The sequence below is a fragment of the Chrysochloris asiatica genome, unplaced genomic scaffold (genome assembly GCF_000296735.1).
Source record: "Chrysochloris asiatica unplaced genomic scaffold, ChrAsi1.0 scaffold00204, whole genome shotgun sequence".
Taxonomy (NCBI): domain Eukaryota; kingdom Metazoa; phylum Chordata; class Mammalia; order Afrosoricida; family Chrysochloridae; genus Chrysochloris; species Chrysochloris asiatica.
This window is the reverse complement of record NW_006408722.1, coordinates 2,540,299-2,556,591: the sequence shown is the minus strand read 5'-3', so window position 1 is coordinate 2,556,591 and position 16,293 is coordinate 2,540,299. Positions and strand designations below refer to the sequence as shown.

Genomic DNA, 16,293 nt, shown 5'->3' with positions numbered 1-16,293 from the left:
TGTGGCTCGTTTTTCTTGTGGGTAAATACCAAGTAGAGGAATTGCTGGATCGAATGGGATTTCTATTTTCAACCTTCTGAGGAAGCACCATATTGCTTTCCGTTTGCAGTACCATTTTGCAGTACCACCAGCAATGCAGGAGTGTCCCAGTCTCTCCGCATCCCCGCCAGCATTTATTGTCCTCAACATTTTTTATCTTTGCTGTTATTGTTAGTGTCAGATGATATCTCATTGTTGTTTTGCCATCTTTTTTTGATGTTCCCAGCATCACTCAATATTTTGCCTATAGAATCCTTCAATATTACAACCCAAGGCTTGAAATTTTTTTTTTTTTCAGTTCTTTCAGCTTGAGACATGTTGAGTGTGTTTTTTCTCTTTTGGATTTTGTAATCCAGGTCTTTGCACATTTCCTTAGAATACTTGACTCTGTCTTGTTGAGTTGCCCTTTGAAATTTTCTGTTTAGCTCTTTTACTTCATTTCTTCTATTCCCTTTAGTGTCTCTACTCTCAAGAGCAAGTTTCAGAGTCTGTCCTGACATCCAGTTTTGTCTTTTCTTTCCTATCTTTTTAACGACCTTTTGCTTTCTTCCTGTATAATGTCATCTCACAACTCTTTGGGTACATTAGTGTGTAATGTGTCAAACCTGTTTTTGAGATAGTCTTTAAATTCAGGTGGAATATTTTCAAGGTTTGGCTCTCATGGACTTGGTTTACTTTTCTTCTGCTTCAGTTTGAACTTGCATACAAGCAATTGGTGGTCTGTTGCACAGTTGGCCCCTGGCCTTATTTTAGCTGATGATGATATTGAACTTCTCCATTGTTTCTATCCTCAGATGCAGTCAATTTGACTTCTGTGTATTCCATCTGTTGAGTTCCACATGTACAGTTACCTTTTATGTTGTTAAAAACAAGTACTTACAGTGAATAAATCATTGGCCTTCCAAAATTCTAATCCTTCCTCTTTTTATCCAACTTTCACATTCCAATCAACTGTAATTAACAATTCATCTTTACATGTTTGATCAATTTCAGATTGAAGAAGGTGGTAGAATTTTTCAATTTCATCATCATTAGCTTTAGTCATTGATGCATAAAGTTGAATAATAGTGGTATTAACGGATCTTCCTTATAGGTAAATGATTACCCTATCAGACAGATTTTGAGATATTCTTTTTGATGATGAATGTTAGTCCTCTTCAATGTGTCTTTACTAGCATAGCAAGCAATATGACTATCAGGTTCAAAATGGCCTCAGATATCTATCATCATGCAGGTCCTGAAAGCTTTGTTTCATCCACATCACTAAGGTCAACTCTACCTTGAAGAGGCAGCTCCTCCCCATGCATACTTTGAGTGCCTTGATGGGCTCATCTTCTGGCACTTGCTATTCATAAGATTTTCAGAAATGTTCACCTTTCCTTCTTTCATGCCTGTCTTAGTCTAGACACTGCTGAAACATGCCCATCATGGTTGGCTCTGTTGGTATTTAAAATACCACTGGCACAGCTGCCAGCCTCACAACAACATCAGAAGGCACCAAAGCATGACAAATTGATAGATGACTGGTGGCCAAGAGACAATAACTGAAATTAATTTGATATATGTATATTTTAAGGTATCTTTTCACACATACAGTAAAATATGCACAGTAATATTACTGTTCTTTTATTAAAAATAAAAAGGAACAAAAAATTTCATCTTAACTCTTATCACTTAATTTATCTTGGAGTTACAAGTGTCAATACAGAGAATTTCATCTTGGTCCTGGTAACAGCTACACAGTATTTTTCTGCACGGCTGTAATATAATTTACTTAAACTATTTCCTACTAAGGGACATCTAGGTTGTTCCCAGTGTTTCACTATTTCACACAAGTCTCCAATAAAAACTGCTGTAAAACCTATCTTTATATACTTACACTATATGTAATTATTTAAACTATTACTAATACTGTATATAAAGATAGGTTTTATAAGAGTCTTTATTGCAGATTTGTGTGAAATAGTGAAACACTGGAAACAACTAAGATGTTTATTAGAAAAAAAAACAGTTTAAGTAAATTATACACTTGTATAGGAGTCCTGGTGTGGCACTATAAGATAAGCATTGGACTGCTTACAACAAGGTTGGTGGTTCAAACTTACCAGCTGCTCCTTAGAAATCCTATAGAAGGTCGCTATGTTTTGTAACTGATTAAACTGCACTTAACAACAACATCTTTATATGAGTATAGCAAATTCCTATATTGAGAATTACCGAAAAAAAAAAAAAAAAAGTAAATTGTATATAACAGATACTGTCAAATAAGCTAAGAGTTTTTTATATGTAATTTTTGAAGGAATAAATGGGCAATCATAATTATTTAGAAAGTGCTTCATGTTTATGTGCAAAGTTAACATTAAGAAGTCAAAAGTAAGAGAAATCAACCCAACAATACACAGGAAATGAGAAAAGTAACAAGAAAGCATGACAGAAAGAAAACAAAATAAGATAGCAGGAATAAGTGAAAATATAAAAGAAATGATATTAAGTATGAAATAGAATGTTTCTATTAAAAGAGAGAACCTCACATTAGATTAAAAATAAATATGCTGTTGTTGCTGTCTTACAGTATCACTTAATAAAGAAATAGTGTAAATGGATGAAAGATGGTATAATAGGTTAATAATGACAGAAAAAAAAACAAGTGTGGCAAAAGGATAATTAAACAAATTAAATTCAATGATTAATTATACATGATAATGATACTATAGGTATATACTTAAATAACAGTATCTTAGAGATACACACTGAAATAGTTATGATTTCTATGATATGATTGATTTGCCTTGAAATTAGCTAGAGGGAGACATGGAAGTAGGTAGTAGGTTGAGGTATGGGTGAAGTAAGATTGGTGATAAGATAATATTATTGAAGTTGGATGACATTATGGGCTCATGGGCTTTATTATGCTATTTTCTATAATTTTATAGACGTTCCACATTTCTAAAAAGTCCTGGTGGCACAATGGGTTAAGTGCCAGGCTGCTAACTGAAAGGTTAGTGGTTGGAACTCACTGACTGCTTCGGTAAAGATTTACAGCCTTGGAAAAAGCTATGGAGCAAGTCTCTTCTGTCCTATTGTGTCACTAGGAGTGGAAACGGACTTGAGCAATGGTCTCTGTGTTCACAGTTTTCAAAAAAAAAGTTCAAAAATTAAGGAGAAAAACAATGAATGACAAAAAGGAAGATATATTGAAAAATGTAACGAAATCATGTGGAGAAAACAAAGTTTCAAAATATATGTATCAAAAATGATAAAAATGCAAGGTGGAGTAGCAAATTTACAATTATAATAAGGATTTTAAAGGACTTTTACCAGTAATCATGGATTAAGTAGAACAGAAAGAGTAAAGATACTAAAATATAATTACACAGTCAGTAAGCTACATATATGCTTATTTATACTCATACATTTGTACCCAACAAACAATACATATTCTTTGCAAACACGAACACTTCCAGTTATTGGCCATGTTATTCTATATGTTCAGATATTATTTGACTCTTTTACAATTAGAAGATATTCACATAAGACAGTGCAGATATTTAAAAACAAAACAAAAACCAACAACAGAAGAACCATCTATACTTTATTAAAGTTGTGGGAGGCATTTTAAACATATAAGTCAATGTTTTTCACATAAACAATGAGGTTGGCACTATTGAGACTAGAGTGGTTCAGTAATTTGCCCAGTTGATAAATGATCGTCAACTGGAACTCATTCTGTTGGATGCCAGAGAATGGTTAAACCACACTGCCTCAAAGAATTCTTGATTAAGAAAATTCAAGATCACCAACGCCTTATTTTTAATTTCTTCTCCAAAAAGAACTCTCATAATTTCAATGATTAATTAACAGTTTGGTAAAAACTTATGCAGAATATTCATTATTATGTACCAAATTTTTATCTGATTATGTCCTCCTGGTACCCACTTTCACTGACAGTCATTCTTCTCTTATGGGTTATCCAATTTCATTTAGAGAAATATTGACAAGTATTAGTGTTTTACATGAGGCAGCTGTTTAAAGCTTAGGAGTTTGATTTTGCTAGTGAACAGAATGACTTCATTCTAACTTGGGAGTTAAATAGACAGGAGGAAGATTTAAGGCTTCCACTCAATGGCTAAGGGGAGAGATTGTTGTTGTTAAGTGCAGTGGAGTCAGTTCTGGCCCACAGCAACGATGTATACGGTTTCCAAGGAGTGGCTGGTGAGCTTGAACCACGGACATTACAGTTGAAACCAACTTTGCAGTTTAATGCATTAACCCACAGTGTCACACCAGGGGAGAGATACACTTTCCCAAGGATCCACTTGATCTGGGGCCACATTGTACTCAAGAATGACCAAGTCTGTTAGATGACAACAGAACAATTTTCTTTATGCAAATGAATAGTACTTTACTCACCCAATTCGTATTTTCAGCATGCCACTGAACAACTCAGGATTATTGGAGATGATCCAGCCAATATGGATGACCAGTTCCTGCTGGATGACTGCTTCTCTCTCATCATGGGTGTTACACTTATAATAGATAATGTTCTTAATCACTCTTGGAGACAAAGGATTAGAGATAACCTCTTCTTCATGCCCAAAGGCACCCAGAGTTACCTATAAGTGGCAGAATTTCATTGTAAAAATCTCCTAGCTATGGAAAAGAAAAAAACAAAAATCAAAGCAGAATGACTGGCAGGCTGAAATGATTCTACACAGCTAAAGAATTAGGTAAAATAACTGTTGCTGCTATTTATTAAAATGGCCTTCAAAGCATGACTCCCATTGGAGTTCATGATGGAGGGTAGGTGAGGGTCCCAGTTAGGCGAGTGGAGGTTAGTGGATAAAAGCAGGGAAGAAATGCCAGTAACTATTAAAACTATTCTGAGTTACTATGGAAACTCCCCAAACTACAATATACTCAGTAGTTTTACTTTACTGCCCACAATTACTATGCCACTTAGTATTTGACAGATACATTTTTCTTTTTCTTTTTAGTTTCACATATGAAACTTTTTGTTCTTCAACACCCTAACCTTCTCAAAGGAAGGTGCTCAAACATATACTGTCTGTGTAGTTCCTGTTTTTCTTGGTATATTGCTAGACACCTTCAAAATAAATCTATTGACACATCCTCCATGGCGTGGTTGGTGGGTTCAAATCACCTACCTTTTGATTAGCAGCAAAGTGCTTTAACTACTGTGCAACCGGAAATGCCACTGAATCTATTTTGACCCATTGCGATCCCAAGTGACAGAGTAGAACTACCCACAGAATTTTCCAGGCTATAATATTTATGGAAATATTGCTGCAATGGTATTTGCACTCCTGCAATGGTATTTGCACTCCTCCATGGAGTGGCTGGGTAGATTTGAACTGTCAACCTTTTTGTTGGCTGTCAAGTACTTTAACCACTGCACCATCAGGGCTCTTTTTGCTAATTACCTGCTGCTGTTTGCCGCTAGTCAGTTCCGACTAATAGTGACCCTGTATGGGGTTTCTGAGACTGTAAATCTTTTCAGGAGCAGAAAGCCTCATCTTCTACCTGTAGACCAGCTGGTGTATTTAAACTGCTGACCTTGTGATTAACAGCCCAACACTTAACCCACTACATTACCAGGGCTCTTTTGCTAGGTAGGTAGCTAGTAAGTGCTAAAATACTTGTTGATAAATCTTCCACCTGTGGAAGATACATAAAGCTGCCCACAGGCCTGGAAAAGAAGAAAATACAGAGGCAAATGGCAAAGAAATATCAAAGTAAAGAGCACGGAAGCTGGCGAGAAGAATATGCTGGCTGTATTCTCTGTCTTGTCTACCCTTGGCATTTCACGTCCCAGAGGAGTTGCAGCCTCTTCTTCCTCCTCATTACCTCTCTACATCTCTCTTTTTCCAGTGTACTGTCTGTTACAGGAGGTAGGAAAAAGAAAAGCACAATTAAAGGAACTTGTGTTTTCAATGACAAGGAGAGAGAGTAGAAAATGGGGTCTTTCCCACTAATTTTGAGATACGCAGAGAGAAAATTGAGAACTGCCGATGGGTTACCTATACACAGGTGAGTCTAATCTGTTACTCCAAGTCCAATGACTGTTTATTAAAATGGCAGTGAGTGAAGAAGAAAACTAACAGAAGGCTTGAAGTGATCTGAAAGTGCTTTGTAGAAACAATATTACTTCAGTTTTCAGGGTGGCACTTCATAACTGAGTTAGTGCAAACTTGGAATGCTGCATTCTCATTTCTTTGTTACAAAATGGTAAAATGCAGTCAGTGAATGGACTTCATACACTAGGTCATGAAGTTGAGCTGCTGGCCTCCCGGTCTTACCCAGCTCTGTAGAAAACGTTCTCTGGGAGCCATGTGATATGATGGGCAAAGACATCGTCAGCCTTAGGACAGCTCAGAGGCTTCCAGAACATGGGTAGCAGCAGAATCAAAATCACAGGCTGCAAGACCCCTTTCAATATTGTACAGAATTGACTTGACCAGCTCTAACCTATCCTGTCCCCAGTGTCAAGTGTCAGTGGCCTTAAAGATCTTCAAAGCCTTGTTAAGTGCTCATGTGTAATGTTGTTGTTGTGAAGTGCCAACGAGTTGGTTCCGACCCACAGCGACCCTGTATAAGGTTTCCGAGGAGCAGCTGGTGAGCTTGAACTGCTGACCTTGCAGTTCAAATGGCTTTGCAGTCTGGCGCATTAACCCACAGCACCACACCAGGTCTCCTTCATGTGTAATAGAATTAGCTATATTTTCAGAAATACGATAGGGGACTAAAATTCAAGGAAAAATTACTCCCCAAAGACAGTTTACTTTCTTTCAGAGACAGCTTGACTAAGGACAAAAATAAATGACTATGAAGCTGAGTACTCCAGTGAGAAAAGGCACTAAATAAGCTACTTTCTGCCAAATGGGGATGAAAAATGTCTATTTCTTCATAATTTGGAGAAAACAAAGAAAGTAGTATATGAAAAATGAATAGACTTGTATTCAGAAATTTTTTATTAGTTCAATTAGTTTTTCCTTATAATTGAATATTATAGAACAATAGCTTACTATTCTAACATACCCCAAACTGGATGTCTGGATTTTAATTTTAATGAATTAAGAGCACTGAAATAAAAATACTGATCTGATTCCATTAAGGAGGGACAAAGCACTTTATATGATTAAAGTTTACTATACTCCTAGGTTAACTGTCAGAAAAACACAATAAAGCACACATACTCCCAAATAAGAGAAGGAAAGCAAATAGGCTTCATTCTAGCCAGGTAATTAGAACTTACAGAAGACAAAAAAAAAAAAAAAAATGAGCAGCCACACTCCATTCTGCATGCCCACATGCAAAGGATCAACTCAACCCACACTCATCAAGTGCCTACTCCACGTAAGACTTCATCTTGGGCACACTGGGGCACATACTGGAAAAGACTCAGGCTCACATCCTACCATGAGATGAACAAACATTTGGGAGTACTAGGTTCTAGGGCTGATTGTGAGAGGTATTAGAGACCTGTTAGGAAAATCCAGAGAAAAGGGGGACCACTGCTAACTGGAGACGGCTTGGTGAGGAGAAGGTGATAGGGCTGACGGTGGTGGGTGGTGAGTATGAGAAAGAGGCAGTTGAGGGGGAAGGCTCTGGGGAACAGCTTTGATGCACAGACCCTGGCTCTGCCTGAAGACCAGTGCATTTCTAAGCAGGAGAATCTCATGCTGAGTGGAAGGAAAGTGTGCCCTTCACTATTTATCTGTCTTTGTTCCACCTGTCCTAAACCTGTCTGGTGCACATTAGTGGGTGTTATCATTCCATTGTCTGCATCAACACCTACACTGGCCTCCAGCTAACATAGGAGTTGAAAACTCAGTGTTAAGAGTTTTCAGCAGGATAAGCATGGCCCATGCCAGGGGAAGGAACCTTAGTAAAAATACCTGAGCCATCGTTCACCATTGTAAGAGGCCTATGACACTGAGGTTTGCCAGATTTAAAAGTAAAGGTCCTGCCCAGAAACCTTAGAACTATGATCAAGTGAGAGTCTGCAAAGCAGATACTTACCTGTTTGCCCTGCACTAAAACATTAGTAATGGATGGGGCCAGGCTGTCCACTACTTTACTTAAAAGACTTGCTGCACGGCGCACAACCGACCTGGGGGCAAAGAAAAGAGCAGGCCAGATATTCACAAGTCTAAAAGATGTTGAATAGGGCCCCTGATTAGGAAGTCTTAAAATATAGTTGGTGGGTTCTCATATAATATTTGAAGGAAGTACTGAGTCCAAAGAATTGGAAGAAACACTGAACTTTCTCTAGAATTAGTGAGAAATCCCTCACACTCATTTCTGCCAGCCGGCTGTGCCAAAACTATCATTTGTGTGATTGTCAAGATTAAAAGAAAGAAAATGGAGCTAGGAGGAGTTAGGTAGATATTCTGATTTTGCATTAACAAGTTCATTATTAAGTCCATCACTAATACTTGTCACCTACCCCTATGGTGGTGGTAGTGGTTATGTGTCGTGGAGTCGATTCCGACTCACAGCAACCCTGTACAGGGTTTCCGAGGCTGTAAATCTTTACGGGAGCAGAAAGCCTCATCTTTCTCCCGCAGAGCGGCTGGTAGTTTCGAACTGCTGACCCAGTGGTTCGCAGCCCGATTCATAACCACTAAGCTACCAGAGCTCCTTACCTACACCTATAGGAAGGATAAGGATACATGATTTTTTGTGTGTGTGTGCCTAGAAAACCAAATTCCTGGATTAGGGGGCTCACTTGGTAATGAATTTTAGGCAGTGCTACAATTAAATACTAGTAATTTTTTTCTTGATAAAGCCAGATTGTTGGGGAAAGGAATTCAAACTGCTATTTTTACATTTCTGAAAAAGTCTTTAGAATGTAGACAGACACATTTTTTTAAGCACTGCATATGCAATATACAAGACATTTAAAAGATTTTTTCCTCAAAAGTAAAAGTTTATGTGGAACTTTTAGACAGAAAGTAAGCTAAGAAGTAATAAAACTGGCTGTAATTTTCTTGCATTTCTGGATATCTACAGAAGATGACCTATAAAAAGCATTTATATTCGTTAATCTCAATATAGAATGAAGTAGTAGGCAAATGAGCCAATACTGATACAGTTAGTGAAACAAACATTTCCTGTCTTTTTTGAGAGCAGTTTTCACCCACACACTATAAGATCAGAAGACACATTTAACTCTCACAGAATGCAAATACGACCACACGTTTCAAGCAACTTGAATTTCCAAATTCTGTGCATGTTACCTGTTTCCCATGTACCAGTAAAGTAGTAATGTGTGGGGCTATAGAGGAAGAAAATTTCTGGGTAAATGCAGCCCCGTAGCGTACCGCCAACCTGGGTGTATCAGTAGAGAGCCATAAAAGGGAAAAGTACATTAAATAAAACTTCCATGAGTTTGTTCTTTTAAATATAACAGCATTCTAAATGTTTGCTAGTTAATCAGTTATTCAAAATCCAAGTATAATACATAAAGCAAGAACTTATTTTTGGCTTAGCCAAAAATATGTCTGTAGACCACATTTGAAACTTACTGTCTTAAAAAACATTATTGGCTGGAATGCCTTACTATTTTTAGAATTCTTACAGTGACAAATTGAGAGATGCAACTACAGAATCATTACTTTATTTCCTTTGTGCAGGAATGGTATATCTTATTTTAACATATTAGACAATTTTGTCTAATCCTCTTTTTTTACAGACCAGAAACCTGGGGCTCGTTGAGGTTAAGGGAATTTCTTATGACATTGCTTGAAACTTTTTTTCAAATTTGAAAATGAGTAATTTAAAGAAGTAACTCTTATTTTCAAAATTTGTTAGATCCTGCTAATAAAATTGTTAGGTTCGCTTCAAATTGCAGAGTACCATGCATTTAGGCATACCTACCACACATTGTGAATTTAAACAATTTTATTTGAATTTATCTTTGTTTTGTTGTTGTTGTTGTTTTGTTTTTAAATCTCTGGGGAGAGACTATCTCTGCAGAACCAGTTAGTTTTCATGAAGCAATTACAATCACTGGGATTAATTCAAAACAAAAGAGGAGAACTGCTTTCTATTATTTTTTATGTGATTAAATGAATACTTATCTCTTTTCATGGACACTATGATGATAGTCCAGGCTTCCTGAATACCAATTAGAATCTAAAGCATGTTGCTAAGACAGAGGTACAGGGTAGGAAACATTCATTAAGGATATATTATTTTAGTGAATTCTCTCCAGGTTCTATCCCTATGAAGGTCTTTATTACCACATTAAAAAAATAATCTTGTAAGAATCATACTACAATGGAATGTAGCTAGATCCTTGTTGTTGTTGTTATTGTTATGTGCCGTGGAGTCAGTTCTGACTCACAGCGACCCTGTACAGGGTTTCCGAGGGTGTAAATCTTTACGGGAGCAGAACGCCTCATCTTTCTCCCGCGGAACAACTGGTAGTTTCGAACTGCTGACCATGAGATTAACAGCCCAATTCGTAACCACTACGCTACCAGAGCTCCTTAGCTAGATCCTTATGGGGCAGGAAAAAAGGTAGAATCACAGCACTGTAACCATTGAGTTCAAAAATAATAATATTTCATATTGGTCCATTATCTTCAGGATATAACAACACAAAAATAAAGCATGACAAGGACACTAATACTAACCAAAGCTTTACGCTGCCAGCTCTTCTATAGACTCTCTCAATGTGATCAGAAACAGTACCTAAACATTGGATAATAGAGTTTTGTTGAAGAAAGATTTAATTACATGTATGACATTTATCCCCCTTTAAAAACAGATCTTTCTTGAATTTTCATTTTGCTTTAACTAGAGTTAATATATCTATTAATGTTCTGAACTATCTGATATATTCAAATATATACTCAAAATATATAAATAGTCAAAGTCCCCAGCACTTGTTACTAGTTTGTCTTAGTCTGATTTTGATGAATACTTTATTTATTGAAATTAAATTGTTTTCTTAATTAATACACAATCAAAGTTTTAAATGAATGAACTGTTACCTTTAATTTACTGCAGAAAGTAAAAAATGAGAGTAAAGTAAAATAATTAACAAACTGAAAAAATGTTATTAACTCGGAATATTCACAATTACTTATTTGCTCAACAAAACATAGACTCCTGCCTGGCATGTGCATGGGCCATGATCATTTTGACAAGTACTAGAGATCAAACGTCACCATTGGACCTTCATTCTTTCATTGCAATTTACATGTGAAATGGCTTCATGACTGGTTTTGTCAGTTAACCATATGAAACTAAAAAGGAAATAAGGGTCAAGAATAAGACCTATGTTTTACTCTGAAGTTATTTTGATAGCATTTTGAATAAAACAAACTAATAAAACTATATTCAGATTCAAGATACTTATGCTGTTCAGTATACAATGTTTTACACATTAAAAAATCAGTCTTTTAACTATATTAGTAAAATATGAACAATATTTCTAAATTTATAAAAATTATTTTTTAAAATGTCTTCAATATTTTCATTTTATGCTTTTTATAGTAAAAGCATTATTAAAATAACCATTCAGAATTCTAGTTTCCCAATGAAATGTTTGATTTTAAAACACCCTTTTATTTTATCTAAAGTTCTTATTCTAATGAATGCTCAATATAACTGGATTTGCCTTGTAATTGTAGTTTCAAGACTAATTAGAACCATGAGGGATTCTTGTTGAAATTTGCTTAAAGTTTTCTGCCTTTAACCAGCTAAGAAATTTAAGACTGTTTAAGTTACATGTACAATGTTTGAGAAGGTTATCTCTTAGCTATAATGATGTAAAAAGTAAGTAGAGCTAATTTGAATAAGCAAACATATTTAGTTCATCACCAGAAAAAAACCCCACTTTTATTAATTACACTGCTTTTCCCAATTCTAGCTGAATAAACATGCTTCTCTGTATAGATGATTTTCCCATGATCCAAAAACTTATAGTAGCTAGACATTAAGTCCCTGAAGTTAGACTCTATTTTTCTGTATCGTAAAAGGCCAGAAGCATATCATGATATAAAACTCAAGGATTCCTTCTATTAGTAACTCAACATATACAGGTGGATTTCAGAGATAACTGAGTTTTATCCTTAGTGCAGAGTGGACATGGATATGATCAGAAACTATGTCTTTTTATGACTATCTTTAGATAAAAATTCCATGAAATATTCTGAATCACAGCTGTAGACTACAAGGAGCTAATTTTACAGACATAACAATTTAGTATCAGTCTTGGAAAAAAACTGTCAAGAAACAGTTATGGGGCTATCAAAGGTTATGGCAAAAACCAGGCTCCAAAACCATTCAGACAGAGAGACAATCAAGCATCACAGCATGAAAGCAGTTTAGAAATTCATGCATTCTAGGGGGTATGAATAAACATTTTCTAGTTAATAGTGGGGAAAATAGGATTAATGGAAAAAAGGAAATACTCTGTAGTAATTTGGTACATATTTATTATGCACATTTGATATATGTTCCAAAACAGAGAGGTTCTGTTGTTTAAAATGTTCTCCAAGACGTGTTCTTACCTTCCTTAGTGATGAAGTTGGGACCTTCTCTTTTGAGTAGTATACCTAGCAGGATGGCTTGGCTGGCCAGACAATTGCAGTCCTGAAAATATAAAGCACTGTGAGTAAAGGGAAAGAAATGGTTCTATGAATTATCATTGTTATCATTGTTAAATACTATCAAGTCTGTTCAGACTCATAGCGACCCTGTGTAGGCTTTCTGAGGAGCAGTGGTGAATTTGAACCACCAATCTTGTTGTCCAGTACATTATCCTGAAGCACCCACATCAGAACTCCAGAATTACCATGATTGTTAAGTGTTCTCTAGTCGGTTCTGACTCACAGCGACCCTGTATTGGGTTTCCGAGGAGCAGTTGGTGGGTTTGAACTACAGACCTTGTGGTTCCAAGTCCAGTGCTGATCCTACAGTGCGCCACACCAGGAGCCCATTGTTGTTGTTATTAAGTGGCATTGAGCAACTCTGTATAGGGTTTCCTAGGAGTTACAGGTACGCATGAACTGCCAAACTTGCAATTCAAACCAACTTTGCAGTCTAGTGCATTAATCCACAGCGCCACACCAGGACTCCAAAAAATATGGAATACTTCACGAATTTGCGTGTCATGCAACTAATCACAAAACCACATGATAAAAAGAGAAAATATTCTGAAATAAAATTAAGGAAAGATAAAATGTCTCTAATACACTACCAAGCACAGTATGGCATTATGCTGTCTTTTAGATAGAGGGCAGAAAAGTTGGTTTACTGGAGTTGTTGTTGGTAAGTGCCATCAAGTCAGTTCCAATTCATAGCGACCCTCTATGTGGTTTCCAAGGAGCGGCTGGTGAGTTTGAACCACTGACCTGGTGGTTCAAACCGATCTTGTGGTCCAATGCTTTAGCCCACAGTGTCACAAAAGGGTAGCAGTATTTAATAATCAAATTTCCCAAGAAACAAGATAAACAACAGACAGAGAATGTGTTCTCTGTAAGCATTCATCTTGATTCTGCCAAACTCAGAGTGACTTGGCTAAGTGACTCATAGAGACCCCATATTAGGGTTTCCAAGGATGTAAATCGTTAGGGGAGCAGAAAGTCTCATCTTTGTCCTGCGGAATGGCTGGTGGATTTGAACTGCTGACCCGTGGTGGTAGTTACTGTTGTTAAGTGTCGACTCAGTTCCAACTCAGATACTGTATACAGTTTCCAAGGTGCAGACGGTGGGTTTGAACTGCTGACCTGGGGGTTACTAGTCCAGTGCTTATCCTATAGGATTCCTATACTATATCGGTAAAGGTTGTGTGCCATAGGGTCAATTCTGACTCATAATGACCCTGTATTATTGTTGTTAAGTGCCCCTGAATTGATTCTGACTCACATCGACCCTGTATAGTGATTACATGGAGCAGCTGGTGGGTTTGAACTGCCAACCTTATAGTTTACAGTCCAATGCTGATCCTACAGTGCCGCACCACAAGTCCAACCTTGTAGGTTGGTAGACTTCGTCAATTTCATCATCACTGGCTTTAGTGGTTGGTGCATAAATTTGAACAATAGTGGTATTAACTGGTCTCCTTTATGGTGGTGGTGGTGGTTGTGTGCCATCGAATTGGTTCTGACCCTGTATGGGGTTTCTGAAGCTGTAAATCTTTACGGGAATAGAAAGTCTCATCTTTCTCCCTCATAGCAACTGGTAAATTCAAACTGCTGACCTTGCAGTTAGCAGCCCAACTCATAATCCACTATGCTGTAGTTCCTTCCTATACTATATTGTTATTGGTAAGTGCTGTTGAGTAGGTTCTGACTTACAGTAACCCTGTATAAGGTTTCCGAGGAGTGGCTGGTAGGTTTGTGGTTCAAACTGACCTTTTGGTCCAGTGCTTATCCTACACTACAATACCTGAACTCTCTATACTACATTGCTGTTGTTGTTATGTGCCATCGAGTCTATTCTGACACATAGCGAACCGGCATAGGGTTTCTAAGGAGTGGCTGGTGAATTTGAAACATCAACCATGCAGTTCAAACTGACCTTGCAGTCCTGTGCATTATCACACAGTGCCACACCACATCGTTGTTGTTGTTAAGTGCCATCGAGTCGGTTCCGACCCATAGCGACCCTGAACAGGGTTTCTGAGGCTGTAAATCTTTACGGGAGCAGAAAGCCCCATCTTTCTCCCATGGATCAGCTGGCAGTTTCGAACTGCTGACCTTGCGGTTCACAGCCCGATTCATTAACCACTATGCTACCAGAGCTCCTTGCCACACCATACCATATTAGGTAAGCCCTAATCCAATATGGAGTCCTGTTGTGGTGCTGCGGGTTAATGTGCTGGATTGCAAGGTCAGTCTGAATTGCAAGGCTGGAGTTCAAGCTCACCCAGCCACTCCTTGGGAACCCTATACAGGGTTGCTATGAGCCGGAACTGACTTGACGGCGCTTAACAACCACAACAACAATATAGTATGGGAGTTCTGGTGTAGTGCTGTAGGATAAGCACTGAACCACAAGGTCAGTTTGAGTTGCAAGGCTGGCGGTTCAAACCCATCAGCCGCTCCTCAGAAACCTTATACAGGGTCACTATGAATCAGAAACAAATCGACAGTACTTAATAGCAAAAACAACAAATTTAATATGACTAACGCCTGTATAAGAACAGGAGAAGAGAAACAGAGACACACAGAGGAGAGGGCAAGGTAAAGATGGAGGCAAAGATTACAGTGATGCCAAGGATTGTTGGCAAACCACCTGACGTTAGGAAGAGACCAGAAGGATTCTCCTCTTAGATCCTTCAGAGAGAACATGGTCATGCTAAGACCTTGAATTTGAACTTAGGTTGTCTTCAGAACTGTGAGGAAATAATTTCTGTTCTTTTAATTACCCAGTGAAGTGGCAACATGACCCATATGGGAATAGACCCTCCTCACATTCAGTTTTTGAAGAATTTCATGCGTGGGTTTGTTTCTCCATTCAGTAATGGGGGTATCTGACTGGTGTTCCAGTTCAGGAGCATTGGAAGTGCTGCGTTGTCTTTTGACTTTTGAATGTTTGGGAAGTTCTAGTTCTTCAAAACTCTTAAATTCTGGAAGTCTGAAAATCAAAAGAGAAGGTTTTCTGACTTCTTATTCTATTTCAAGAAACATAGTAACTAGATAACTCAAAGATACTCACTCTTCTGTGTCACTGATTCGTAGAAAGTCAAGTTGTTCAACCACAGCTCCAGATATTAGTGTCTGAAATGCAATTAAGAAACAATGCTTAACTCTTACATTTACTAAGCCATACTGTGATCTGTGAACATGCTTTTCTGTAAGTACGTAATACTTACTTATTAGTCAAAAGACATATACAACTCTTAAGTAATTTCCTAAACGAGCATTCTATAATCAGTTTTTCACATACAACAAAATCCCCTAAAACAGAGCACACACATTAAACTATAAGTTCATGAGTCTTAATAAATGGGAAAGTAAACATAAGATGGACTGTATTTTCTTTCTGTTCTTAGAATCGAGGGCATTTGATTGTTTATTTTTCAGACTGCAATTAAAATAATTCAGAGCAGTACCTGACTGTTAAATAATATTATTTTGTAAAACAGGAAAAAATTATAGAAAATACTTGCAATTGTTTTGGAAGGAAACAAAATACCAAACCTACTGCCACAGAGTCAATCCAGACTCATTGGGGCCATCTATACTGTTGTTGTTGTTAAGTGCCATCGAGATG

General features: G+C 37.3%; 1 protein-coding gene across 3 annotated transcripts in view; it reads right to left on the bottom strand.

Moving 5' to 3' along the window:
• The window catches only part of PHKB (phosphorylase kinase, beta), a 309,713-nt gene that overhangs the window by 47,473 nt on the left and 245,947 nt on the right, over window positions 1–16,293 (bottom strand). For 2 of the 3 annotated variants that reach the window (XM_006872568.1, XM_006872567.1), the window contains 6 exons: window positions 15,736–15,797; window positions 15,492–15,654; window positions 12,585–12,666; window positions 10,701–10,758; window positions 8,080–8,170; window positions 4,450–4,652 (listed from right to left, as the gene is read on the bottom strand). In XM_006872568.1, coding sequence (XP_006872630.1) covers window positions 4,450–4,652; window positions 8,080–8,170; window positions 10,701–10,758; window positions 12,585–12,666; window positions 15,492–15,654; window positions 15,736–15,797 — 659 coding nt within the window. Of the gene's footprint in view, window positions 1–4,449; window positions 4,653–8,079; window positions 8,171–9,299; window positions 9,391–10,700; window positions 10,759–12,584; window positions 12,667–15,491; window positions 15,655–15,735; window positions 15,798–16,293 lie in introns of all 3 variants that reach the window. The other variant, XM_006872569.1, reaches the window with a different exon arrangement.